Raw genomic sequence first — 26,057 nt, forward strand, 5'->3', positions numbered from 1 at the left:
GGAATTCCCCCCTTTGTTCTGTCACCGAAAGGCCAAGGACCGTCTGTTTTGGGGGCTACCCTGCCACTTAACTCGAAATTTATGCGTTTAATAATGCATTGTACAGTCGAAGGCAGGAAGCAGGATTCGGAGTAGGAGTTTCTGGGAGCCGTGCTCTGTGATGGCTCCCGCGTTGACATTGCTCACCTCAAAGGCCACATCACCATCATCATCATGGTCTTTGGGGCCCAGCCCGTTATTATGTGCCAAGATGGTCGTCAATATGATGTCGCTGGCCAAGACAAAGGCCGAGAGGCCGAGAGGTCGAGTTAAATTAAGGCGACGATATCAGCATATGTTACGAGTGTGTTCGGCAGCAGTGTGCGTATGTGGCCCGACATGTTCCTACCGTGCATTGTTCGATTAATGACTTAACGACGTGAGTTGAATAACTTTGATTTAGTGTCATCTCATTTTGCGTGCCGCACAGAACACATGCGAATGGAGTCTCCCAGTCACCCAGTCCCCAGCTAATTATATTTATTTACTAGGCGTGCCAGATAAGGAGTGGTGGAGAGAAAAGGGGGCTTTAATTATTATCTGAATTCTAGTAGCAATCAAACGGAGGCGCATGATGAACATATTTGATATGATATTGGCAACAATGAAGATGAACTCCAAAACTCATTCAAATAAAATTGTCATATTACAGAGAATAATAGAGAACGAGCGGGCTTTAACTTGTAGAATATGTCTCTAAATGCAGGAAATCAAAACCAATTGCTTAGTTTTATTTTTTATTTAATTATAAATAAAATATATACACGAGTAGCTGTTATAAATACATTAAAAAATGTCAGTTTGATATTAATAATATTGGCATTGTAGCTTATATTCTTATTATTATTTATAATTGATCGTCACACGTTTTCGTAATAATTTTGCAGGGTAGATATAAACATATAATTTAAAAAAAGGGAAAAAAACCCTAAGATTTTCCTGGTGCTAAGTAGAAAATAGTTGGCTTACAAATTAAGGTGTGTTTTATTATAAAATGTCATCCTAACGCTACAAGTTTGGAACTTATAAGTTAATGCGATAGTCACAAAGAGTTGCAAATATTTAATTGTTACATGAGACTTAAAACTGATTTTATACAAATAACTAACCTAACTAGCCTTCTATTTTAACTTTAATTTGCGCAAAATAAAATACTTTAAGGTGTGCGAATAACTTTATCTTGCATTGTGTTGCAGTGCTAATATTTTTATGATGGTTGGGGAAACGTTAATCCACAGTCGAATGGCATTAATTAAAAACTGTTGATTCTCAATCAAAAGCCAAAAACACCTCGAGTAAAAAAGAACATTACTATAATGGCCAGTCCCAAGCTTAAGGGCGTATCTATCTATTGGCTTTGTTTTCATCAATATAAGCTGATACTTTTCTATTCATTATGTGAGCACCGATTTCGTTTTGCTGTAACTGACCATACACGGATATGGATAATGCCCGACGGTCCGGTTCTGGTTCTGGTTCTGGTTCTGGTTCGGGTTCGGGCTTAAGCTTGGGCTTGGGTTTGGGTTCTGATCACGTTTAATTAGCTCTAATGAATGGCCGGCTGACAGGGCACGTCTCCCGTTTCCTGAGTTAGTTTTTCGACGGCCGGCTGGCGGTGGAATTTCCCACACGATTTTCTATTAGTACAAACCGCCCGACACCCCAGTGCCCCACAATCTAGAGTATTCCGGTTTGCCGCCTGTCCGGCGCTAGACTGGGGTTTTGGCTCGTTATTTGTAATTTGTTGTAAGTTTTTGTTTCAGTTTTTATACTCGCTACCCGGGGAGTGAGAGGGCATGTTGTATCCGTGCAAAGCTATGTAATGGGGAAAATATACCATGTACCTATACCAGTATAATCTGTCACTATCCCGAGATGTCGGGCTGTACCTTAAATAATGTAATGAACCATTAAGATCGATAATAAATATGGTATTTTTCTAAAAAATAAATAAATAATTTCGTTAACATGCATTATATCCTCCGCCTGATATTTGTAAAACACATAGTGAAATTCACATGAATTAATATTTAAAACAATTTAAAATAAGTACATGGTTAATCTATAAATCTGTATTGATATTTATTAAATGTAAAATTTTAAAATTATTATTTAATTTGCAATAGATCAGTGTTTAAAAACTTGATATACGCTATTGCTTTGCTTTTGAAGAAAGTTTAAGCTGAATTTAATATGGTTTTGTAAAATATTCAAGTCAAAGCAATACAATATTTCGTTGTTTAATTGTGATTCTCGAGTGAAAGTTTCTTGAAAATTAGGCAGTTAAACTGTAAGCAGGCCGACTAAATCGAAAATATTTGTTTTTATAAGAACATTTAATCAATGATTTAAAAAAAACATGCTACTAAATAAAATTAGAAAAAAAAAAATTAAATTTTACTTTTTTTGCTGCTATACTTGAAAACGATTTTGTTTATGAGGAACATTCAACAACTAAATACAACTTTTTTAGATGTTCCATATTTTTTCTCTCAGTGCATATTGGTAGCTAAGCTGCAGTGTTTTTCCAATAGAACAGTGAGTAGCGGGTATTTCCTATTCCGAACATCGGACTCAACCGTTCTGTCCTGTTATTGTCGTAGTCGGTTTGCCAGTTGGCACACATGCTGTCCACACTCCTTAGACCCCTTAGACTCCTTGGACCCCTTGGCCTTTCTTGAACCCCCTGCACTCTGCCCTCTGACCCCTTTGCAGCTCCGACTGGAGGACCGTCGTTGTTTTTATCGACATTGAAATGTGGCCCCAAAACAGTTTCAGCTCATAAAAATACAATTTGCTGCTGCTTATTTTTTACGATGCACCAGAGGGCGATGCTTGGTTGGTTCCGGGGTCTCGGCTCTGTCTCATATCCTGTCCGATTAGCTCGGACTCCTCTTGGCAGCCAGCGCCGTCGCCTTGCCCAATCGTTGGCCAAAAACTATTTTCGAGCATGAAATGGTGCGGACACATGCTCCAAGTGCGTCCAATGTCCACTTTTACCCATTCACATACGCTTCCTTGCGGACAGAGTTTGCCTCTCAAGTGAAGGCCTTCGACTTGGTGCTTATTATTTTTCCAATAATTTACTTCATTTAAGTGCAAGTTTACAAAAGGTTTACATTCTTAAAGTTAAACAAATTTTTCATTTTACAAGTTATTATTTTTAAATTTAAGCCATATTTTACTTAAGTAAAAGGCATTTAAATAATAATATTTTCCACATTAATTAAAATATTTTAACATTTAATCCTGCAATAATACTATGATTTAATATTTAATATTAAATAGAAGATTTTAAACTAAATAGTCACATATTTATTTATATTATTTCATCTTTGGCAGTGTAGGTAATCCAAAAATAACATTTATTATTTCTAAAATAATTTTACAAAATTTTGAATTTTGATTTTGAAGGCAGTGTATAAAAACTTTGCATAGTAGTGGCCAAAGAACCAATGATTTTTTTTTTATTGTCTATTTGGTGTTTTTTTTGTTCCATTTCCGTTGCGTTTGTGGTGGCTCGGAAGGGGGCGTGGTCACATGCAGCTGGTCTCCGGCATTTAAAATGTTTAAGGGATTTGTTTATGACCCAAACCGAGTTGGACTCGACTGAACTGGACTAGTTCAGGTGGCTGGACATATTCCGTTTCCGTTTCTCCATTTGGAATTGGCAAAAGTTTCCCGAAACATAAAAACAATGAGTGGCCAGAGCGAGAACGGCCTGAATGAATGGGCCTATCTATTCATAATCCTGCTTAATAATCCCATGACCCATTCAGCTCCTCCTCCACATCCTCCAGCTGTTCCAGCTCCTTCTCCCCATTTCCCTGACTCTCTGGAGCTGGTCACTCCTCCTGGGTCAATTCTTGTTTTGGCCTTTTTGGGAGGTCAAGGGACATTAAATAAATTAGCCTCGATTCTGAAAAAGAGTTGGATAAGACTGAGGGTTCGGCAAAGTTGCAAAAATCGGCCAGCTAGGGAATTTACTTTAATGATGTTTTCCAACGTACGGTTATAATCGAAATAAATTATAAATGAATGGACATTAATTTAAAGCATGTATATTTTTTCTACTCTCTAAAATGCTGTTTCTTAGACTAACATACACTGGTAAAAGAAGCCTAGCAAGTCCAAATATTTTGTGCTCATTTTCATACATTGCAGTTTTTAGTTATTTTAAATATAAATTAAATTAATTAAAATTCTATCTAACTTAAATTAAAAGCATACCAAACTATTTAATACAAAATATTTCCACAATAATTAAAGTATTTGAATATAATATTATGTAACTAAATATGCATTGTTTTTAATTTTTGATTAAACATTAAATATATAATTCTTTCATTTTGGATTTGGATTTTTAAAGCGTGAAATCGCAAATAAGTATTTTTCTTAATCAGGTGCTTCCACTCTGCCAAAGAGTCGAATTTGTCTCAATTTGCCATTACAGGCTACGACTATTTTTAAACAACATTTATTTACTTGGATTTGTTGTGCAACGATAATGTTAAATTCATTGCATTTTTAAGCTTGTTGCAATTAAGTGTTCCATTTTGTGCATTATACATATACATAGACATATTATCCTTTGCATTCGATTAGACTCTTCCGCTCACATGGACATGTGTGTGGTGTGTGCACACAGGCCACATCAAAGCTATGTATAAGTATATGTATATGTATATGTATATGTATATGTATATGTTTGTTTTCAGTAGGGCGGTGGGCGTGGCAGCAATGGGGTGCTGGGGTGGTGGGCGAAGTGCGTGCGGTTGGTGATAGAGGTTGTGGGCGGCGTGGGAGTGGGCGGTTGCAAAGTCGTAGCCATTGCACTTATTGTATAATTATGCAGTTTAATGAATACTAAAAAGATGCCAGACTGGCGACGAGCTGAGTGGGGTGGACTTTGCATCGCATTGGAGCGTGGGGTGGCTTCCTGCAATAAATACAAAGCTGGGTGGAGGGGGCTTGGTTGTTGGATTAAGCCGCAGCGCAGAAAGAGCAAACAAAAAGGCAGCAAAATGAAAATAAACGTATGTATAAAATTAAGAAAACGAAATGAAGAACATGCAACAGCAGCCATTCTATGTGTGTGTGTGTGTGTGTGTGGGTGGGGATGGGGATGGGGGTGGGTGTCCTTGTGGCAAATGGCCACCATGTTGATTATTATAGTTATTATTGCGCCGGGTTAGGGACTTCAACGAACTAGCGCTGCAGCGCGAATGTTGCAGCATTTTCAGGCGCCGTGGGCTACAAAACCGGACAACTGCAACTCGAATCGTACTCCTTTTCCCGCTTTTAGCTTCTGCTCTTTGCCCTTTGCCCTATACAGCTTTACAGATAACGATGCGGTATTTAACATAAAACGTTTTGCTTATTGCCCAGCTCGCCTTCGGACTAGCCATCTCGAGCTACCATCTGGAGTTATTTTCCGGCTGTCGGGGATCGGATTGATACCCCCGACGGCTTGGCTATCCGCCACTGCGCTTAAGTGAACTTCCAAGCTATCTGCCTTGCGGACGCACTCTATGTGGCAAGATTAGCATAAAAATATCATAATCGGAAAGAATATGCGGTTAGGAAAAGGAAGAAATTCATTAATTAAACTACAATTTCACGAAAAAAGTAAAAATGTAATTTATAATCGGCACAAGCAGCTCGTCCATCTTGAGAGCTTTAAAAGCATAAGACATCACATTTGTACCATATACATCTATTTGAGCAAAGGCAACAGTACGTATGCGTGATTAAAGAACATTCATTTCAACAAATAGTTACTGTTATCTCTTAAATGTATTCTGTAGGGTACCCACTAAAATTTTCGTACAAATTTGGATTGCTTAATATATATAAGTATAAAGTCAATCAAACATTTTGTTGGTTGAATATTTATTTTTTATTTGAAATAAAGATTAAATTATAAAGACTTGATTGTTGATGTTGAGCAGCAAAGAATAATATTTTATTTACATGTATTTTTTTTTTGTTTAAATTTATTTATTTTAAATTGCAAGCTTTTTTCTGGTCTTTAATTTTTTTAAGAAAAATTACACTTCTGTATTCCATTTTTCTTTGTTTGGCGCCCAGCTACATGACCCGCTTCAGCGCCAAGCTCTTCCAGGAAATGATAAAGTTGGAAAATCGCCACGGCAACGTTGCCTTCTCAGCCTTCGCCGTGCAAGCCATGCTGGTTTTCCTTCTGGATACAGAGATCCGACAATAGCTCCCAGATGCAGGCGATACTCACGAACCACGTGGAATTCCACGGTGTCTGGAAGCACAAATTCGAAGTAGGCAACACGCGGACATCCGGATTCCACCTCGTCAAAGGTGAAACTATCAATGTTCCAATGATGTACAATCGCCATGTCTATGGGCTGGCCGATCTGCCAAGAACTAGACGCCACCGCCTTGGAACTGCCCTTCCAGAATAGTGCCACCAGCATGCTGATCCTGCTGCCCAATCAGCAGAAAGGATTGGCCAACCTAGAGCAGCAGTTGGCCCAGCCGGAGTTCGATCTCAACCGGATCGCCAACCGCCTGCACCGTCAGTCGGTCACAGTGGGCCTGCCCAGGTTCAGTGTCTTTTCCGATGGTGACATGATCGACGCATTGAAGATGCTGGGTCTCCGGCAGATGTTCACGGATAGCTCGAAGGTAACCAAATTGCTCGAACAGACGGTGCGCGTGGACAAGATCCTGCATAGGGCCTACATTGCAGTATCGGAGTTGGGAACAGTATATTCGCACTTTTCAGGTAAGATTTCAGCTACTTTTCGGGCCTAAAAACTACTACAAAGCTATCAATTCTATATATCCAGATGATGCCAAGTCACTGCCTGCCAATTCCAAGGAGTTCGTCGCTAATCGGCCATTTGTCTTTGCCATCCGCACTCCCAACTCAGTGTTGTTAATGGATCATGTGAAGACGCCTTGGACATAAAAATAAGGATCCAAAATCGTGCAAAATGACGACTTCAAATGATTACACATTTTGATAATAAATTTCTTTAAAGTGTTGATCGCTTAGCAACATCCAAATATTCTAGTTTATTGTTTTATATTCTGGGATTTTTGATTAAGATGTTTCGCCAAAAATTGACATAGGAAAGCAAATCACGAATTTCTTATCGAGGGACTCGAGCAACAAGTTCATCGGGGGCTATCGCCAGAATTTGTTCTTATTTGAAATTTTTTGTATTTTAATATATGCTCATATATATTTTGTAATGCCGCTGCAGGGGGCATGATAAAATTGGAATTTTGTAACGCAGTGAAACGGACATCTCCGACCCAATAAAGTATAAATATTCTTCATATGCACGTCAAGACGAGTTGATACAGCCATATTCGTTGGTCCGTCTGTTTCTATACCGTTTGAGAGCCCAGTTTAAACAAGAAATTTGAATCTTGTTTAACAAGAAAGAAAGCAAACTTCGGCAAGCCGAAGTTCATATACCCTTGCAGCTATTGCAAGAATTAAACATTTTTGAAAACATTAAAATCATTGACGCTGTGATGTTTTGCAGCTCAATTATTTGATAGTTATTTTAAATTTTTTTATTATTTCTATGGGAGCTAAATGATATAGTCGTCCGATTGATAAAATAGTGACTAGCGCATTAACTTATAAGTTCCAAACTTGTAGCGTTAGGATGAAATTGTATAATAAATACAAATACAAACAAGAAAGAAAGCAAACTTCGGCAAGCCGAAGTTCATATACCCTTGCAGCTATTGCATGAATTAAATACTTTTGAAAATATTTAAATTATGATTTACTTGAGTATATGCTGAAAAACATTGAAACTATGATGATTTGCAGCTCAATTATAAGATAGTTATTTTATATATTTTTATTATTTCTATGGGAGCTATATGATATAGACGTCCGATTTTGATAAAATTTAAAACATAATTCTGAAATAATTAACCATTACTATATCTCGAAGAACTAAACAAAAAATTAAAAAACAGCAAAATTATAATTTTTTTTCATTGCTTTATGTCGAAGAACAAAACAAAAAATTATAAAACAGCAAAGTTATAATTTTTTTTCAATTATTTTTCCGATTGTTCCTATGGGAGCTATATGCTTTAGTCGTCCGATTTTGATGAAATTTAAACCATAATTCTGAAATATTAAACCATTGCTATATGTCGAAGAACTAAACAAAAAATTAAAAAACAGCAAAGTTATAATTTTTTTTCATTTATTTTTCCGATTGTTCCTATGGGAGCTATATGCTATAGTCGTCCGATCCGGCTCGTTCCGACTTATATACTACCTGCAATAGAAAGACAACTTTTGGGAAAGTTTCATGCAGATAGCTTTAAAACTGAGAGACTAGTTTGCATATAAACGGACGGACAGACGGACAGACGGACATGGCTAGATCGACTCGCCTAGTGATGCTGATCAAGAATATATATACTTTATAGGGTCGGAGATGTCTCCTTCACTGCGTTGCAAACTTCTGACTGAAATTATAATACCCTCTGCAAGGGTATAAAAACAAAAAACAATCTATTTAATTGTTAAGACTACATTTAAATTTGCAAAATGGTTAATTCCCCAGATAATAGCAATGTTCCTGTAAAATATGATAGTTTTTTACACAGAAAAACAAAATCAGTTGAAGCCCATAGCCTAGGAAATGAGTTTCACACTCTTTTTTTGCCTGGCATAATTTTAACATAAATGGAATCAAACTTTAGCAATTCCTTAGAACATCTAAAATTCGATTTGTAGGCGTAAATATTTAAAAATATTGAAGCTATGATGATTTTCAGCTAAATTATTCGACCTTTTCGTGGCAACAATATGTATGATATCATTTTCCGAAACTTTAATTTTAATTTTGTAATTTATAGACTTTTATTTGTAAGACCAGCAAAGCATCAACTATTTTATGTGAAAAGGTCGTTTTTTTTATAAATTGTGAGAAGGAAGAAAATAAATAAAAACTTTAAATTCCTAAATGGTAGTCAAAATGGTTGTTAATAACATAAACAATAAAAAAACAATCGCCTCTACATCCATGTAAAATACTGAAATGTAGACATTTTCCTTTGTATTTTTATACCCTTGCAGAGGGTATTATAATTTTAGTCAGACGTTTGCAACGCAGTGATGGAAAAATTTCCGACCCTATAAAGTATATATATTCTTGATCAGCATCACTAGACGAGTCGATCTAGCCATGTCCGTCTATCCGTCCGTTTCTACGCAAACTAATTCCTCAGTTTTAAAGCTATCTGCATGAAACTTTCCCAAAAGTTGTCTTTCTATTGTAGGTAGTATATAAGTCCGAACGAGTCGGATCGGACAACTATAGCATTCTTCGACATATAGTAATGGTTAAATATTTCAGAATTACGGTTACGACTATAACATAAAGCTCCCATGAAAACGATAAAAATATTTTAAAATAAATTTTAAATAAATTTCACTTTTTTTATTTTGTATATTTTGTATAAATCGGAAAACGAACCATATAGCCGCCATAGGAACATTCAAATAATTGAGCGGCAAATTATCATAGCTTCAATATTTTTAAACATATACGCAAGTAAATGATAATTTTAATGTTTTCAAGAATTTTTAATTTTTGCAATAGCTGCAAGGGTATATGAACTTCGGCTAGCCGAAGTTTGCTTCTTTTCTTGTTTAATTTGGTTTCTCCTTGGGCGGCGAGTGTCTGTGGGTGTGGGTGTACCTGGCTGTTAGTGTGTGTGTCGTTTTATGCATGAATTTTTTAATAGCTTAAATATGCGCCAATAAAACTTAAGCACGCTCATCTTATCGCCAGCGCCTAGCAAGTTTTAAAGACCCCACTGCCAGATGACCTCCGACCCCTGCCCCGCCCACTCTTTTCCGCCCTTTGAGACCGCCTCACGTAGCTAATAAAAGGAGATGGAGACGGGATGGGGTGGAAGGACGTTGCACGTGCTCATCCACCTGCAGCAGGTGCTGCTTCTACGCCACCCATCACTTGGTGGCATCTTGACTTTTAACTAGCTAACTTGATAAAACTACAAAACTATACAATAAATATGCAAAAAAGCTGGAAAAAACCGTGTGAAAAGCAGCGCAAGGTAGGGTAAAGTCGAGAAAAGAGTGAACAGTGAAAGAAAGAGAACAGCATTCTGCGGAGCATTTTAAGTGTCCCATAAGGCGGAAGCATTTGTATTCATTTTTGTTGCACTTCAAAAGGCTTGCTTTTTGAAGTCACACTTCACCTAGCGATTACAAGCTGTTGTGTCCCTAGAAAGGCACTTAATAAATGCAGCTAAGTGAAGTATATTCCGTAGCACACTAATGTTTTCTGATTTTATTGCAACCTGCTTCGGCTCAATTTCGAATTTTCATTTCCATTTAACGCGGCATCCTTTTAACTGCCCAAATATGCGGAACCTTTTCACTTTACACCTCCGCATTCCGTAGATGTGCGTGCGTGTGAATGGGAATTGGAATTGGAATCGGTATTGGAATTGGAATTGGCAATGGCATTGACATTGGCATAGTTTTATTTCTTTTGCACTTCCGTTTCCCGCTGCTCTCCACTGCTTTTCAGTTTTATAGGCTTGTTATTTCATTAGCATAATCAAATCGCCGGGGGCAAGGATGCCAAGGAGCTCGTTAAGGGACGGAAGGATGGATGGAGTGCAGAGCATGTTATGCCCATCGGATGCCTTAATTCTTAGAAAAGGTACTTGAGCGCTTGAGTCCCTGTTCTGTGTCTCGTGTCCCGTGTCCCGTGTCCTGTGTTCCGTGTCCCATGTCCTCTGGCTTTCATCTGCCACATCTCCACTATTCAATCAATTCCCAGCGCCTTCACCGTTGTTCCTGGCATCGCCTTTGTGCCTTACACACCTACTTTCACCCAGCTTTCACTTGTCGCCCCTTCACGATTGTCGTTCCGGTGGCAAATCTCTGCAGAGCGCCATCATCTTCGAGGCAGTGTCGGCGACATAACAAGGACAACCCCAAGCTCAAACTCAAACTCAAAAGCAAGCCCCTACCCAAACCGAAACCCAAGCCCAAACCCAAACCTAAGCTGGAGTTCGAGCTGAAATCACAAGCTGTTTGCGCTTTTCTCGTCCGCCAAAACGCGTCAACGACATGCACTCAAAAAAAAAATAAGTACATATACCAACACTTATTATATTTTGATTTTCAAAAAACCTTCAATGCCTCTTTATCATTCGGTATTGCCCCGTCCTCAGAACTATTAGCCAATTTGTGATTGTTTAATTAGCTAATTTTTCTAATCTAATATAAATCGAATATTATTTTTCCTTATGGCGTTATGACACTACCTTGTTGGCCTCACTCATTGCAAAGTTTTTTTTTTTACTATACGATTTTACGTAAGTGCGAGCAAGATAACCTATGACAATTCCAATGGGCAAAGAATGAACAAAATTGGCAGAACCGATACCCGATAGTAAAAAATATGCAATGGATTTTTGTATAAAAATACCATTCGATGAAATACCACCAGGGCAGATACATCAATGAGCAAAATTTTATCTAAAAAGTACAATTTTGCTCATAGATTGGAGTTGATGAAACAAAAGGAATGGAAAACCGAGGCTTATTGAAAACGTTTTGATTAAATTAAATCAAAAGTTTTTTGTTTTAAATATTTGAGCGTACATTTTCATCTTGACGGTTTCAAAACAATTTGTTTGTGCAATAAGAATTTAAATATTCATAACATATATATTATACAATAATGTTAAAGGCATAAAGATGAAATTTGAAATGCTTTTGTTGAAAATTAAATTTGACTCAAAATTAAACAAGTTAATCAGTTCGAATGGCACTTAGAAACCGAAGTCAAAACAGCAGTTACATGTTCCCTGTTGCACTGTGTTACTTTTGGGCCACGTGTCATAAACGTATTAATACTGAAGAATGTTCTCTAAGTGTTTGGAGTGTGAGGGAAAACGGTGCGCGATGGCGAGAAGTAAAAAAGTTTTGCGTTTTGCATAAAGTGCGCTTATCCCCGCTGGATATGACTGGCAATGACGCGAGGAGGCATCCCCAAACCAAAACTGCCTCTGGGGGACCCCTTTTTGCATCCGCCCTTTGCCTGGCATCCCGATGTCCCGATGTCCTCGTGTCCCGGTGTCCTGGCTGTGATGCTTCTGGTTATGCTCTGTCTAATTTCGCTCAAAGCTCCGGAGTTCTTGGGCCCGCTCGTCGTCTTAGCTTTTCAATTGCACGTGCCGAAATGCAGGTGGATGTCTGTCAGGTGGCACTTCCGTTCCGCTCTCGCCTCCCGCCTCCCGCCTCCCGCCTCCCGCCTCCTGCGGTCCCCATGTCACAATGATGCAGCTTCGCTTTTGCAGCCATTTGTGTGTGCGTGGATGTCCTTTTTCCTGTCGCTTTTTGGCTGTTTGTGTGCTTCTGGTCCTGTCTCTGCGCCTGTCGCTCGCTTTTGAGCTCCGAGCTTTGATTTATGTTACCTCTACAACCAACCGGTGCCACCAATCCACCGCTCACGCTTACCACAACGCCATTGTACCGCTCTTACCCAGTCGAAATTGTCTGCATCTGGTGAGAACACGGCATAATGGTCAACTAAAATACGGCCAACAAACTGTTCTTTCTAAAGAATTCGCGTATTCTTGTATCCTTAACATACATACAGCGAATGTCAAATTGGTGATGCTTACTTTTAGGAGGAAATTCTTGCTTTTAACTGCTCTAATATCTCAGATAAGTTGCCGTTTTTGTTGCGAAATAACTTTCGAAAATGTTTTTTTTAAATTAAGTGTTGTATACCAAAATTTGAGGAATCGCAAAAACTATGTACGCAAAAATTAAAAAAAAATAACAAGCAAAATCATTTTAAAACAATTGTATTTATACCTTAACATTTTTTGAAACTGACAAACAAACACCCAAAAATTGTTATTTTGAGAGTTACCAAAAAAAATATATATTTTTGAATTACTTTTGTACGGAGCATCGAATCCAAGCAAGTATGGGGCCATTCGTCGCGTCACTATGATAAATGTATGTATTTAACCGGGTTCAAGAGCTTCAGTTAAAAAAAATTAGATATGTCACTTCTACCGCCCTTTCTCCTGAACCAAATAATTTTCTTTAAGTGTTGAAATGCAATTCTTTTTAAATATAGCTGTCTTCTATGCACACGTTCCTTGTGCCCAATGTCTCCACATATACTGCCGTCCCTAGTGATTGAAATAGGAGAAAGATATCGAATAGTTGCCATAGGAATATATTGAGCTGAAAATCATCATAGCTTCAAAGATTATACTCATTTACGCATATTAATCGAAATTTAGAGGATTTAAAGAATATTTAATTTTTGCAATGACTGCATGGGTAAATAAACTTCAGCTTGCCAAAGTTTGGTTCCATTCTTGTTAATAATACAAGTAAATAAATATGCCAGGGGCAAGAAGAGTGAAAAACCCCTCTCCATCGGTATGGGTTTTAATTGATTTTGTTTTTCTGTGTACGAAACTATTTAATAGAAACAATTTAAAGTGTAGCCTTAACAATTAAATATTTGTTTTTTTTTTTTGATTTTTTTTTATTCCGGCTATTCCGCTTCTGATGATAAGCTTTGCGACGTTCAGGTTCGAAGCGAGCTTGTCGGCCATCGGAAGAATTATGTAAATATTATTAGCGCAAGTTTAATTCACTCTTAAGCAAGAAGATAGACAGATAAGAACAAATGGCGAGCAAAGTCGGTGGGAATGGGAAACCACCGCCGCTATAAATAGTTTTCTTTTGGCACTGGGACATCTTGAGGTTACCCAAAGCCTTGCAAAGCCAGAGCCCGGAGAATGGCTGACGCCCACCTACATGACCCGCTTCAGCGCCAAGCTCTTCCAGGAAATCATTAAGTCGGAAAATAAGCAAACTTTGTGACTAGCAATTCAGTTTAGATGCAGTAAATGATTTGGTTCGAGTTTTTGGAGGCATTGTTTCCCCAATCCTATACAGATATTTATAGGATTGGGAAACAATGACTCTGCTTATATTAAATTTTGAAATGAAAGAATTTTGTTAATGGAGAAATATGATTGGGAGCTTTCCACGACAAGTGTCAGTTGTGTGCCATGGGCCGTAGTCCCCTTTCACTTTCACTTTCACCGAACATGGGCCACAAATGACTGCATGTCAATGTGTTCGCGTGTGTATTTGTTTGCATGTCTGTGGAGCAAGCGCATCTGCAAGATGCATCTTTAATTCGCAGGACAATGCGGGGTTATTACAGGACGAGCAATTGCCCGACTGAGAGTTCAGTTGTCTACATATATTTTTTTTTTTGGTGTATTAATCAAATTTCAGCTCGGCGGCTTCCTTTCCAACCTCACCCTCCTCGGGTATGTCCTTATTTTTTTATTGTTATTCTTTGCGCGCTTTCAACTTTCGAATTGAATCAAATCAATTTCGCTTCATTGAATGTTTACCATTTACAGTTACTTTTCCTGCTGCTTTTGTTGCCGCCTTTTACGTGAATTTTCCGGACTTCGACTCCGACTTCAGCGCAAGGACAAGGACAAGGACAAGGGCAAGGACGTGCTGGCGTCACGGTTGAGCATCGGTTAACGGCACATCTTCCCCCAAACGATTTGGGGGCAGGGGCAGGGGCAGGGGCAGGGTCATGGTCAGTGGGCCCACTGGGCCATGAAGGCGCTTCTTCTTTGTCCACCTGACCGAGCTGCAGTCCCTGTCAGTGCTAATTATAAAGAATCCAGATCCGCGATCTAGGGACTACAGCCCACATCCCATACGCCATACGGCGAAAAGTTGTAGTTTCCATGTTTGGCCTGTGATATTTAATTCTGAATTAAAAGCCAGCCGAATGGTGTCCCATTCGCCAGCCCCTGGGAGGACAAGGTTAAAGCAGCTGACAGTGATTACAGCGACAGCCGACAAGGATGCAGGATGCAGGATGTAGGATGCAGGATGCAGAACCTGGGAACTGGGGACCCTGCTGTTAATTCGCTGGTATCGCTGCGCTCGGGGACTGGTCTAACATTTCTTTGATGCAAGTTAGGCTTGCCTTCTGGAGGAATGTTTTTGCCCGCAACTAATGTTTGCTTATAACTTAAATTAAGCATCAACGATTTTGAGTAGCCATTTCAAAGGACTTGTAATGAAGAGTATAGAGAAAAAGTAAAAAAAAAGGTTTTGGCAAGGCCTCTGACACACCATCACTAAATATACATAAACTTTTCTTAAAAACTTTCTTATTTACCTTCACCTAGAAATAAGTTTTCTTAATATGGACTAAATTTTGACTTTATGAATGAACGACTTAAATTAAGTCCATCATAGTTAAATTAAGAAGTTAGTTATTCAAAATAGTCCAAAAGAATACTAAAGCCCATATATACTTAATTGAAAAACGAGAACGAGAAAATTACTTCGGCAAGTACAACATTTAATGCCCTTCGAGTCGATTTAAAACCATTATGCTTGGCAAAAACAAGAAAATTTATCAAATTTGTACCCATTATTCCTGTGTGGCAGCTATCGGATATAGTTGTCTGTTATTCCTTTAACAGTCCATTATGTCTTAAATCAAGGATTGTTTTTCAAAGAGTTCCTAAAACTGTAATTTAATGTTAACTTTAATGTTCCGCTTACAAGTTACCCTTTTAAGGAGTTGAACATTAAGAAAATGACTAGTCTTTCTATTTTAAAAGAAAACCTTTAAAAAATTGTATTATATTGAAAGCGGCAAGACAATGTGTAAGAAACAATATATGAAGATTACGTGAGTTATCTGTGTGCCTGTACTATGTGGCAGCGATATTGAACCGCCTTAAAAAAAGGAATTGTCGTTTGAAACACGCGCTCTTTAGAATTTAAGTTGTTTTAAACCGTTTTTTGTGCTAACTAGTTTTTGCCATCCCCAGGTGACCATCCCGTGGTAATCGGTGAACAAAGTCTGTAATGGCTATGACCAGGACATCGATGATTCTCCGTTCGTCCATGGGACCAGCTGTCAGCTGCGGGAAACGGGGGATCCATCGGTCCCGAATTAGTTGCTTGCCACTGTAAGGTAGTTATGGCTTGCACACACATACGCTTACACACACAAACACACACACACACACACCCACACAGTCGCACAGCGGAAACTCTTTGGCCATTTTCAGTAAATTGAAAAAGTATTAAATCAATAAATAAAAGTTGCTCACACAGCCATCGATGGGGACGTGCAACTTTTTGGCCATGTGCGTGGGTCCCAGTGCTCCATATTGCTGCGCTTACGTTGCACATTTTCGCAGTGGCAAAAACCCCTGCTCCGCCCCCTTAAACCCTCGCCATGGTATGACCATTTGGGGTTACACACGCCGCGTGTTAATTACTCAGAACATTTTAAACGGCACAAGGATCAGATGGCCGGGGGCGGCAAAGGAAGATGGCAAAAGGATCTGGCAGGAAATGGGAATGGGAACGGGAATGAGGAAGGTGCCACCAACAGTCCATGGCGACCCGCGAAATTTGTTGTATTGATTTAAAACGAGAGACACCACCACCAGCGACCAGGATGCAGAAGCCATGAGGCAGCAGCCAGGAGCACGGTTGCAGGTGGCTGACAGGTGGCAATCAATGCAACTGAACGGGGCACGTAAGCAGCGTTGCGACCAACAGTTCGCTCACTGATGACTACGGGTATACCCTGCACTTGTAGAAAAACAACAACAAGTTTACTTTTTTTCGACAATGTGAATATATATATAGTAATCGGTTATATTGTCTGGCCATATGCAGTTTGTTTATTTTTAATTTATCTTAAGTTCACACAGTATGCATTTTAGATATAGGCAGACCTTGCCGAATATATATATATATATATATATATATTTATCGGGTATGTTCTTAAATATTCAGATTTATGCAAATATATACAACAAGCATACATCACACATTTGTTTATTTTAAATTTAACTAAAGTTTTCGCAATATGCAATTATGTTCTCAAAAAATTAGATTTATGCAAAAACATACATCATACATACATCACACATTCTATAAAAGGCGTGACTCGTTATTTGCCAATTGTTTGTTTTGTAATTTTACACATCTTTAATCACATAGTATGCAAATTAGATGTAGGCAGACTTTTTCGAATATGTATTTCTCGGCTATGTTTTGTAAAATTTGGATTTATCCAAATACATACATCATACATACATCACACATTCTTAGTTGGCCTATTTTAAAAATATAATTTAAGTTAACGACCAATATTATGATTTACGCATTGCCGATTTTCCAATGTCTTTTTGAATTTATACAAAAATAATTAAATACTTTTAATTAGAGACAATTTTTTAGTTGAAAAGGGCGCCAGAGTTATATTTTTGGGCTTAAAAGTATAAATCTCTTAACGATTCGTGTGACAACAGACTGTAAGGATTTCAGACCGAAGAATTGTAAGCGAATTTAAGTTGCCCAATAGCTTAACTTTAAGTTATCTTTCTCTGGCGGTTACATGACATAGATAATCGGTTCTTTGCAAATCTATTTTATTTATTTATTTATTTATTTATTTATTTATTTATTTATTTATTTATTTATTTATTTATTTATTTATTTATTTAATTATTTATTTATTTATTTATTTATTTATTTATTTATTTATTTATTTATTTATTAATTTATTTATTTATTTATCTATTTATCTATTTATTATTATTTTATTTGTTTCAGTGAACATGGACTTGAGTTTTGGGGTGTCGTTTCCACATGAACGTTCATAGTTGGTTCCCCCAATTGGCCAGTGCCAGAATGCCTGCCATCACCCCACAAATACGCGCGATGACGAGAGTGAGTTTTAAAAATGCAACCAGTGCAGAAAGCGACGAGGAAACAGGGCCAAAAAGAGAGCAGTGCAAGAAAGCAATAGCAGCAAATAAAAAACAATTGAATGGCAAATATAAAACGAATTGTGGGATACCATCGGTGGTGAGTTGGAATCCAGGAATCGTCGGAGTCATCTACATGGATTCCCCGCATCGTTAAATGTGTGTGATTGTGTGCTGTGGTGGTGGGGAGGGGTTCTGTCTAGAGGGCGAGGAATTCGATCAGATTTTCCCCGGCTGCCTGACGGAGCAGCTAAAATGTCTTTGTCAGTGCCTTGTCAGGGATATGTGCCCTCTAATAAGGGCGTCTCAATGTCCCAACCACGGTCATTTCATTTCCCTCACTCTCTTTTTGGGAAGTTTATTAAAAGCGAATGCAAATTTCAAGCAGCGCCGGCAATTTAATTAGTAGCAAATTCAACAATTTCCATGCACACACACACACACACACACAAACACACACAAGAAGAAACGGGTCGTTATTGTAAGGACCCCCGGCAGGACTTCCACCTTCGTTACTCCTTCAAAAGGATGACAGTGGGCCAGTCGAAGGCGGGCTGGGGCACACTTTTTATTAGAATCGTAAATAGTCTTTACGAGTTGTACGTGCTCAAAATTTGCAATAAGCCAAAAATATTCGCCTAACAGCAGCAACAAATTATCGGCTATGCCTACATTGCCCTTCGTTTTCACTTCTTCCCTTAAGGACTCGTCCCCGTCGCCCCTTTCAATATGATAATCAAAATAATTATTATGTAAGCAATGTTTATGGCCCTGTAACTAGAAACAATCTGACGAATTAGAAACTTGTTGACCAGTTAGATTGCATTGCAATACAGATAGCTTAGCTTGGAGTTCTCAGCAAGCTTTGCATTAGGGAATGGTTTGTTTCTCCCTTTTAATAGTTATTATATGTTAAGTTATATAAACTGCACTGACAATTGCGCAACAATTTAATATTTATACACGTCCAGTATCAATTTGATATGATCGATAATTTAGAAACGAACAGCGAAGCTACATTTTTTTCATATATGATATTTTACGACTATATGATATAGACGTCCGATTTTAATAAACTAACACCGCGATAAATCGTCTTTGTCTCTAGTTACATATATGTTATGCTTACATGTTAAAAACTAACAAAGTTGGGTCGATTTTTCCTAAGCTATGACCTAGCAAAAAAACTAAATTGGTTACCAGCCTAGGGATTGAACCCGGGATCACATACGCTACCCATTGTTTGGACGTTTTATCGACTTTTATTATTTTAAAGTGACAAATTTCAGAATGCATCGAAAGTGAAAGCATTTACTTCTGCCGAATTACTTGCCATTCCATTTAAGGCATCATTTTCCTTTTTCGATTTGCGGGTAATTTTAAAATATAAGAAACGATAACAAAAATGTTATTTAAAGATCAACTTGACCTCTGTGTAAATAAATACCACTTAAATCCGATTGCTTTCACTCCACAATGGTGATTTTGCATAAATGTACTGCTTATGGTATCCTTGTTAAGAATGGCAAAGTTAGGTTTTAAGTAAATAACTAATGAACGTTTAATGACTGACCACATACAGAGAAAATGTCTTAGTTACTCTTTTGTTTGCTGACTATGAATATGTTACTTCTTAAAACAGTACATTTTTTTTTCATTCAAAGGCTGATTAAAACTAGTTGTAAATTATGAATTTTAAGTTTAAATTTGGTCTTTTGTAACCACATTTTTCGTATAGATACACTAATATTTTCATCACTTTTCCGATTGCTCCCTGTGCCGCATTTTCAAAGTACTTATGATTCTCAATCAGTTCAAGCCGTTCAAATACACATATGTAAATAGTTTTATCGATGAACGTTCAGTGAATGACTTTTCCTTTTCCGTTCCATCATGGACTCTTCATGCACTCAACAATGTGGGTTGATGAGAGGCAGAGCGGCATAGATAAAAGTGTAAATATTTATAGCATTAAATAACGAAAACAAACACCGTTTTTGACATTTTAATTGAATAAAATCGTTTTGTGGTCTTTTAAGGATCATTTCATGGCCAGCAGATGCCTCTGTCGAGCGAAAAGCCCCATCCACCACTTCGTTGAGTGTTTGTCTGGGGCATCCAAAATGCAAAATGCAAAATACAAAATGCATTGCATGCAATTGCAGTTCAATTGGTGTTTGTTGTGTTTGTGCAGCAAGTGAAAACAGTGAGAGCTGGGCGGGGTGGGCTTCGGTGGGCGGGGCACCCGCACACACACACACACACACACAGACAGATAGACACACGCACACATTCAGAGTAGCCAAAGCCGACTTTACACATATAGTTGTGGATGTATATATAACATATACATATTGATCATGAGCGTACACAAAGGGAAATGGGACGCTTTAAGACTTATTGGTCTCCAATTATAATCGTTTATATAATGAATTATTTTTGTCTAGCATTTAAAAATGATTTTTACGCTCTTTATATATTCAGTGTGAAATTCAACTTTCCCAATTGTTAATTTATTTTTGAATGCCAACAGCACTGATATGCCTTACGAAAAACTAATTTGGAGTACAAAAATACATTTTTTCATAGTCTTTTAGAGTGTTATTATAAAGGAATATGCTTTTAAATCTCAGTTAGAAAGGTACTCTATTTTTTCTGGGTGCATCAGTACATACGGTGAGTGCTGGTTGGGCTTTGCTTACCTATGTGCATTTGCGGATGACGAAAATGTTGAAAGTGATGAAAATGATTATGATGATGATGATGGTGACCATGCTGCTGATGATGGTGGTGCTGCTGATGACGATAATGATGACGATGATGATGATGATGATGATGATGATGATGATGATGATGATGATGATGATGATGATGATGATGATGATGATGATGATGATGATGATGATGATGATGTGGATGATGATGATGATGATGTGGATGCTACTGATGATGATGGTGATGCTGCTGATGACGATGATGCATGACCGACCAAACTAAACAACCAGCTGGCCATAGAAATAACAGCTAGCTGAAGTGACACGCAACAATCCCAACCCACCACCGATCCACATTGCTGTCCACACACACACACACACACACATTGCTGTTCCCGCCGAGAACCGAAACCCCTTCACCTGGACATATGTGTTTATCCTTTTTGTCGGCTGATTTGCATTTAATTTCAATGATTTTTTGAGGACTCCAACCAGGACACACACGCCTCCAAAGTAGCCTTTTGTGTAGGACACCCTGGACACCCAGGACACCCAGGGTACCCATTGCCGTGCCGCCCACTCGGACTTTTGCCAGACTGTTTTTGTTTTGCTCTGTTTTGTTTCGTGTTCATCGCTTAAGCTGCTTTAAATTTATTGGTTTGCACAGTTTAAGCGATTTTCGTTTTGTATTTTCCATTTGCGTCTCCCCATTCCGCACCCCAACTTTTTCGTCCTCGGTAGCCATTACCAATGGATACAACTTGCCAATTATGCTCGTTTCTCTGGCCAATGGAGTGGACACTCCCCTCCACTCCACTCCCTTCCCCTTCACCCCCCTCCCTACGCAAATAAAACTGGCAACTGCTCATATTCGTGTGGCATATGCCAATGTCGATTGTTGCCTGTTGTTGGCCACTGGGCATCCTACACCATCCGCAAAAAAAAAAAAAAACAAAACACAAAAAAGCAAAACAAAAAAAAAAAACACGGAATACTTTCGGGACGCTTTAAGCCCCGCTCATTTCGTGGGAATTTTCTGGAAGGGGGTTCGAAAGAGGGGCCAACGTCAGCATTGTCGCCAGCGCTAAATGTGGCATTAAAATTTTCAACCAACAAAACTAGAAGCGCCGTTGGTAGTGGTAGTAGTAGTAGTAGCTGCCCACTGGAGATGGCCATGGGCTGGCAATTTTTTCGGCACAACCGAAAGCATGGGAAAAAAGTCACACTTTTTTCTACCTCATGCCATATGAAATATGTCAATTTCAATTTCGTTCTTCAGTCCGCTATTCGTTAATTAATTTTAATTTTCAAAAAGAAATTTATTTATAAATGCTAATTGTAAGAAGAAAGCATTATATGTTTTTCATTACATAAAGTTCTTCGTTTGGTTGAATTTCAAATAAAGATATAAAAACAATAATTGTATCGTTCTTAATTATTAAAATTTCTACATTCAAAAGCAATGATTGATACTGGGCAACTTAACGTTTTTAATCTAGATACAAAATTATTCAAGGCAACTGGTTTCAAAAGGTTGTGCTGCTATCAAAGTAGTAGCTTAAAAATTGTGTAGCCTTAACTTCTACATAATTTGTATTTCTTTAATCGAGAACAAACTTATGAATTCACCCTACCGAAATTTAATATATATTTTTTTATTTTCGCTTAAATAGTTTTGTATGTTTGTTGCACAACAAATGGTATTCAAACCAAATAAGATGTGACACGAGTCGTGGTCCATTGCCAGCTCTGTTGTGCACGCACAAAATGGTGGTTTGGGCGGAAGGACATACACAACTGCTAACTGTACACTAAAAATATGGCACGCTAGCTTCTCTGCGCTTTTCGCTACTGGAATGTGTGTGTGTCTGTGTGTGTGTGTGTGTGTGGTTGTGTGTGGGGCGCATTGTTGTAGTTCATATACTTACACAGACAGTCGCGAGTAAAAAGGTTGGACAGGGTATCTGGGTTGAAAGTCTCGAGCACTGGGAAATCGTGCTTTCGTTTATCAGCATGCAATTATGAAACCAAATACAAATTTCAAATTTATTTCAGGCTTGAAAATTACATTTCCTTCAGCAGGAAGCTGCCCTCAATTACCACTTTTTATTTGAAGACTAGGAAAGGTATAAAACTAGAAAGCGTTTTATCAGCGTATAATAATAAATATAATACACTGAAAATGCAAAACGATTTTATTACAAATTTTTTAATTTTAGAAATAATGAACCAAGCATGGCCTTTCATTTGAATTTGGGAAATTGTTTCATGTGACCATAAGGTAATTTGTTCGTCATATAACATGCTTGGCTTATTTTTAAGGCCATGTTTAGTCAAGTAATGTTTTTTGAGGGTATCCTCTTACACTTATGTATGTTTTCTTAGCGACTTATTGCAGATACCATTCTCCCAATTCCTTCAATGGGTATATGGATATCCTGTTAGCCAGGGTATCAACTGGTGACCCACCGCTGTTCGGTCCTCGTAACTGCCGGCTGCCATCGCTGTACAGTAGTTGTCGTTGATAGTTTGCCGCGGCTGCTTCCGCACTTAGCAGTACTTTGGACTAATTTTTAATGCCGCTCATATTTCGCGCACAGGAGCAGCCAAAACCGAAGGACCAACTGTGCATCTGCATGTCAGTGGGACTGTGAGTGCGACTGTGAGTGCGACTGTGAGTGTGAGTGTCAGCGTGATACAGGTGCTGGCAAAAGTAATTGGTCTAAGGAGTACCATCAAGCGGGGCCAAGCGATACTTCCTCCATCCGCTCATTCGTCAGCCGGCGATAGTTTTTTAACTTTCCTCATGTCCTGTCAAATTTATGCTCGAATGGAACAGGAGTGAACGTTTAAGTAGGGTTATTCTAGAAGAAGATACCTAAAACTCAGCTGGCATTATAAAAACAAAAAAAACTTAAAAATAAAATATATATATCAATGCTGTGTTAATAAAACTGGGACTTAAATAAAAAAAATTCTTTGTTAAAGTTTAAATTTACTTTTTACTGAATAGGAAAATGGTTCGTTGTTTTGGTAGATATTTCGGCAATTGGTAAGTTACTGATTCAGGACAAATAATTCATTGTCAAAAAAAGTTTTATCATCATCAGAGTATTGAACTAAAAAATTCACGGTTTACGATGTTGTAAAACGCCAGCTCAACTCATATACATATGTAGTAGTGCCAAAGTTCTTACGTTGTTGTCAGAAATCCAAAAATGATTCCTGAGTGACGGAAGATGAAGACTGATTTTGGTGATCCTCTGCTCCGTGCTGAGATTTCAGGATTCCCCAAATTGGGGCACAGTGCCGAGCCTTCAACTGCGGCAAGCACTGGGTGAAATCATTTCTGCAGACACTGCGCTGGCGACTTATGCATACATTTGTTTTTTTTTTTTTTTTTTTGGGACAAAAGTCGGGCGGCGAAAAAAGCGACAGGGTTTGTGTTTTGTGTGGCTCGTGTTTTTTTTTTGTTCCATTTTTGTTGTCGTGTTTGGCTTTTTCTTTTTTTTTTTGCATTTTGCTGTGGCTGCGGTTGACTCGAGATATTTATTATTGTTGCTGAAATTGCTGTGTATCCCCGCGCCGGCAGTCCTTTCTGCCTGGCCCCTCCTGGGTTGTCCTGGTATTTGAGCTGCTGCTGCTTCTGCTGCTGCTACTGCTGCTGGTGACGCATTTAAAGCTTTTGCATCATATAAATAAAAAACTAGCAAAGCGGAACAAGAAACATAAAATGAAGGAGCCGAGGCGGCAGTGGAAGATGCTGGCAAAGACAAAGGCTGGGTGGTGATAAAAGGACCGGCAGTGGGGACTTTAAGCTTCGGCCAGCGTGGCGAGGCAGAGCATCTGTGATGCGCCAATGCTTGATTTATTGGAGCCTGGCAGCCCTGGCAACCCTGGCAACCCTGGCAGCCCTTATCCGCCGCCCCATTCGGCCACGCCTACTTTCTGCGGACAGAGCGCCCCGTTTATTGTCGTCCCACCTCCACCAGAAATAAATAATCCTTTGGCTTGGCTTTTGAATTTATTATATTTGTTTTTGTTTTGCTCATTCTTTTTATTTGGCTTCCTCTTCGATAGTAGGTTTGATTACTATTATTATTATTATTATTATGGATTATCAATTTTTCATAGAATTTAGTTTGGTATTCGTTCATGTTTTCGAATTTGCTTTCATTTCGTTTAGTTTTCTTTGTAGCTTGCTATCTCATTATCGTTATCGTTATCGTTATTAATTATCGTTATGCACCTGTATATCTCATATTAAGCCTACAGTTAACATTATATATTTATAGTATAATAATGCAATGCGTTTATGATGGCTCTCTTATTTTCCCCCAGCTCGTTCTCTAGTTTAGACATAAAATAATGATGATGGAAACGTACTTAGGTCACACAATTATGCTATTTTACATTTAATCGAAGACATTATCGCAGTATTAACAATCGATAGTTTTTATATGTACTTTTCACTAGAAATAATGGATTACTTTGGTATTAGATTTGGGATTCTTATAGCAGCTTTAGGGTTGACAAGGAAATGCTTCTCATATTTTGGGTGACAAAAAAAAAAATTCGATATCTATTCGTTAGTTATATGTATATTTGTATGCCTAAGTGTTGAACTATTGCACGTGTCGTGTGTGCTTTTTCTCGCAATGCGAAGTCTAATTGAAATATCAATTCTCCTGGGCCTTTAGAAAGGATATGCAATAACACACACACACACACACATACGCGCACACACACACACACACACACACACACACACACACACACACACACACACACACACAAACAATTTGCTTGGAAACATTTTTCATTTGCTACACAAATCGTTTGATTTGTTTTGTTTCATTCGATTTGCCTGAAATTGTTGAACAAATTGTTGTCAACTTACATTTAATTTTCCTTCTGAGGCCAACTTATAGATATAGTTGGGCTAGTTGGGCTTCGCTATAAATGTACATGGTAGTTGTCTTCACAAATTAGATAAGCAAGTTAGTAATTGATAAGAGTTGTCCACCTGTAACCTGTTGATATGTACAGCCTGCAGTGCGGGAAAAGGGCCACCGCCCATTCCTTAGATCTGTGAGTTTGTGGCATTGCAAACATTTTATCACATATTTATCCATATAATTATAGTGTGTGCTCCGTATATAGCGGACTCGTATAGTTTCACTCGATTTATAAAATAAGTACAAATGCGTGTTTGGTTTGTTTGTTTGGTTTGTTTGTTTGTTTGTTTGTTTGTTTGTTTGTTTGGTTACTGCTAGCTTTAGAATAGCTATCGTAGATACAAAGATACAAGATACAGTGGCATTAATTGACTAGACTTGCTATGCATATATAAACCCATCCATATACATACGTTATCCATCTGGCTAGGTAATGCAGATTATGTCTCTGCTGGTTGTTTATTTTCAC

General features: G+C 38.2%; 1 protein-coding gene across 1 annotated transcript; it reads left to right on the forward strand.

Moving 5' to 3' along the window:
- The first annotated feature begins 6,408 nt into the window (after positions 1-6,408).
- On the forward strand, positions 6,409-6,985 carry LOC108147609 (serine protease inhibitor 42Dd-like). The gene is made up of 2 exons (XM_017274248.1): positions 6,409-6,799; positions 6,864-6,985. The coding sequence occupies exons 1-2, from the start codon at positions 6,409-6,411 to the stop codon at positions 6,983-6,985; spliced, it is 513 nt and encodes a 170-aa protein (XP_017129737.1).
- The last annotated feature ends 19,072 nt before the right edge of the window (positions 6,986-26,057 follow it).

Source organism: Drosophila elegans, unplaced genomic scaffold (genome assembly GCF_018152505.1).
Source record: "Drosophila elegans isolate 14027-0461.03 unplaced genomic scaffold, ASM1815250v1 contig_149, whole genome shotgun sequence".
NCBI classification, from domain to species: Eukaryota; Metazoa; Arthropoda; class Insecta; order Diptera; family Drosophilidae; genus Drosophila; species Drosophila elegans.

Bases quoted from the DNA above. Each gene is read 5' to 3' on its own strand.
- LOC108147609 (XM_017274248.1), top strand. From the start codon at position 6,409: ATGTCTATGGGCTGGCCGATCTGCCAAGAACTAGACGCCACCGCCTTG. The intron at 6,800-6,863 runs GTAAGATTTCAG...CTATATATCCAG, and splicing joins AGTATATTCGCACTTTTCAG to ATGATGCCAAGTCACTGCCT.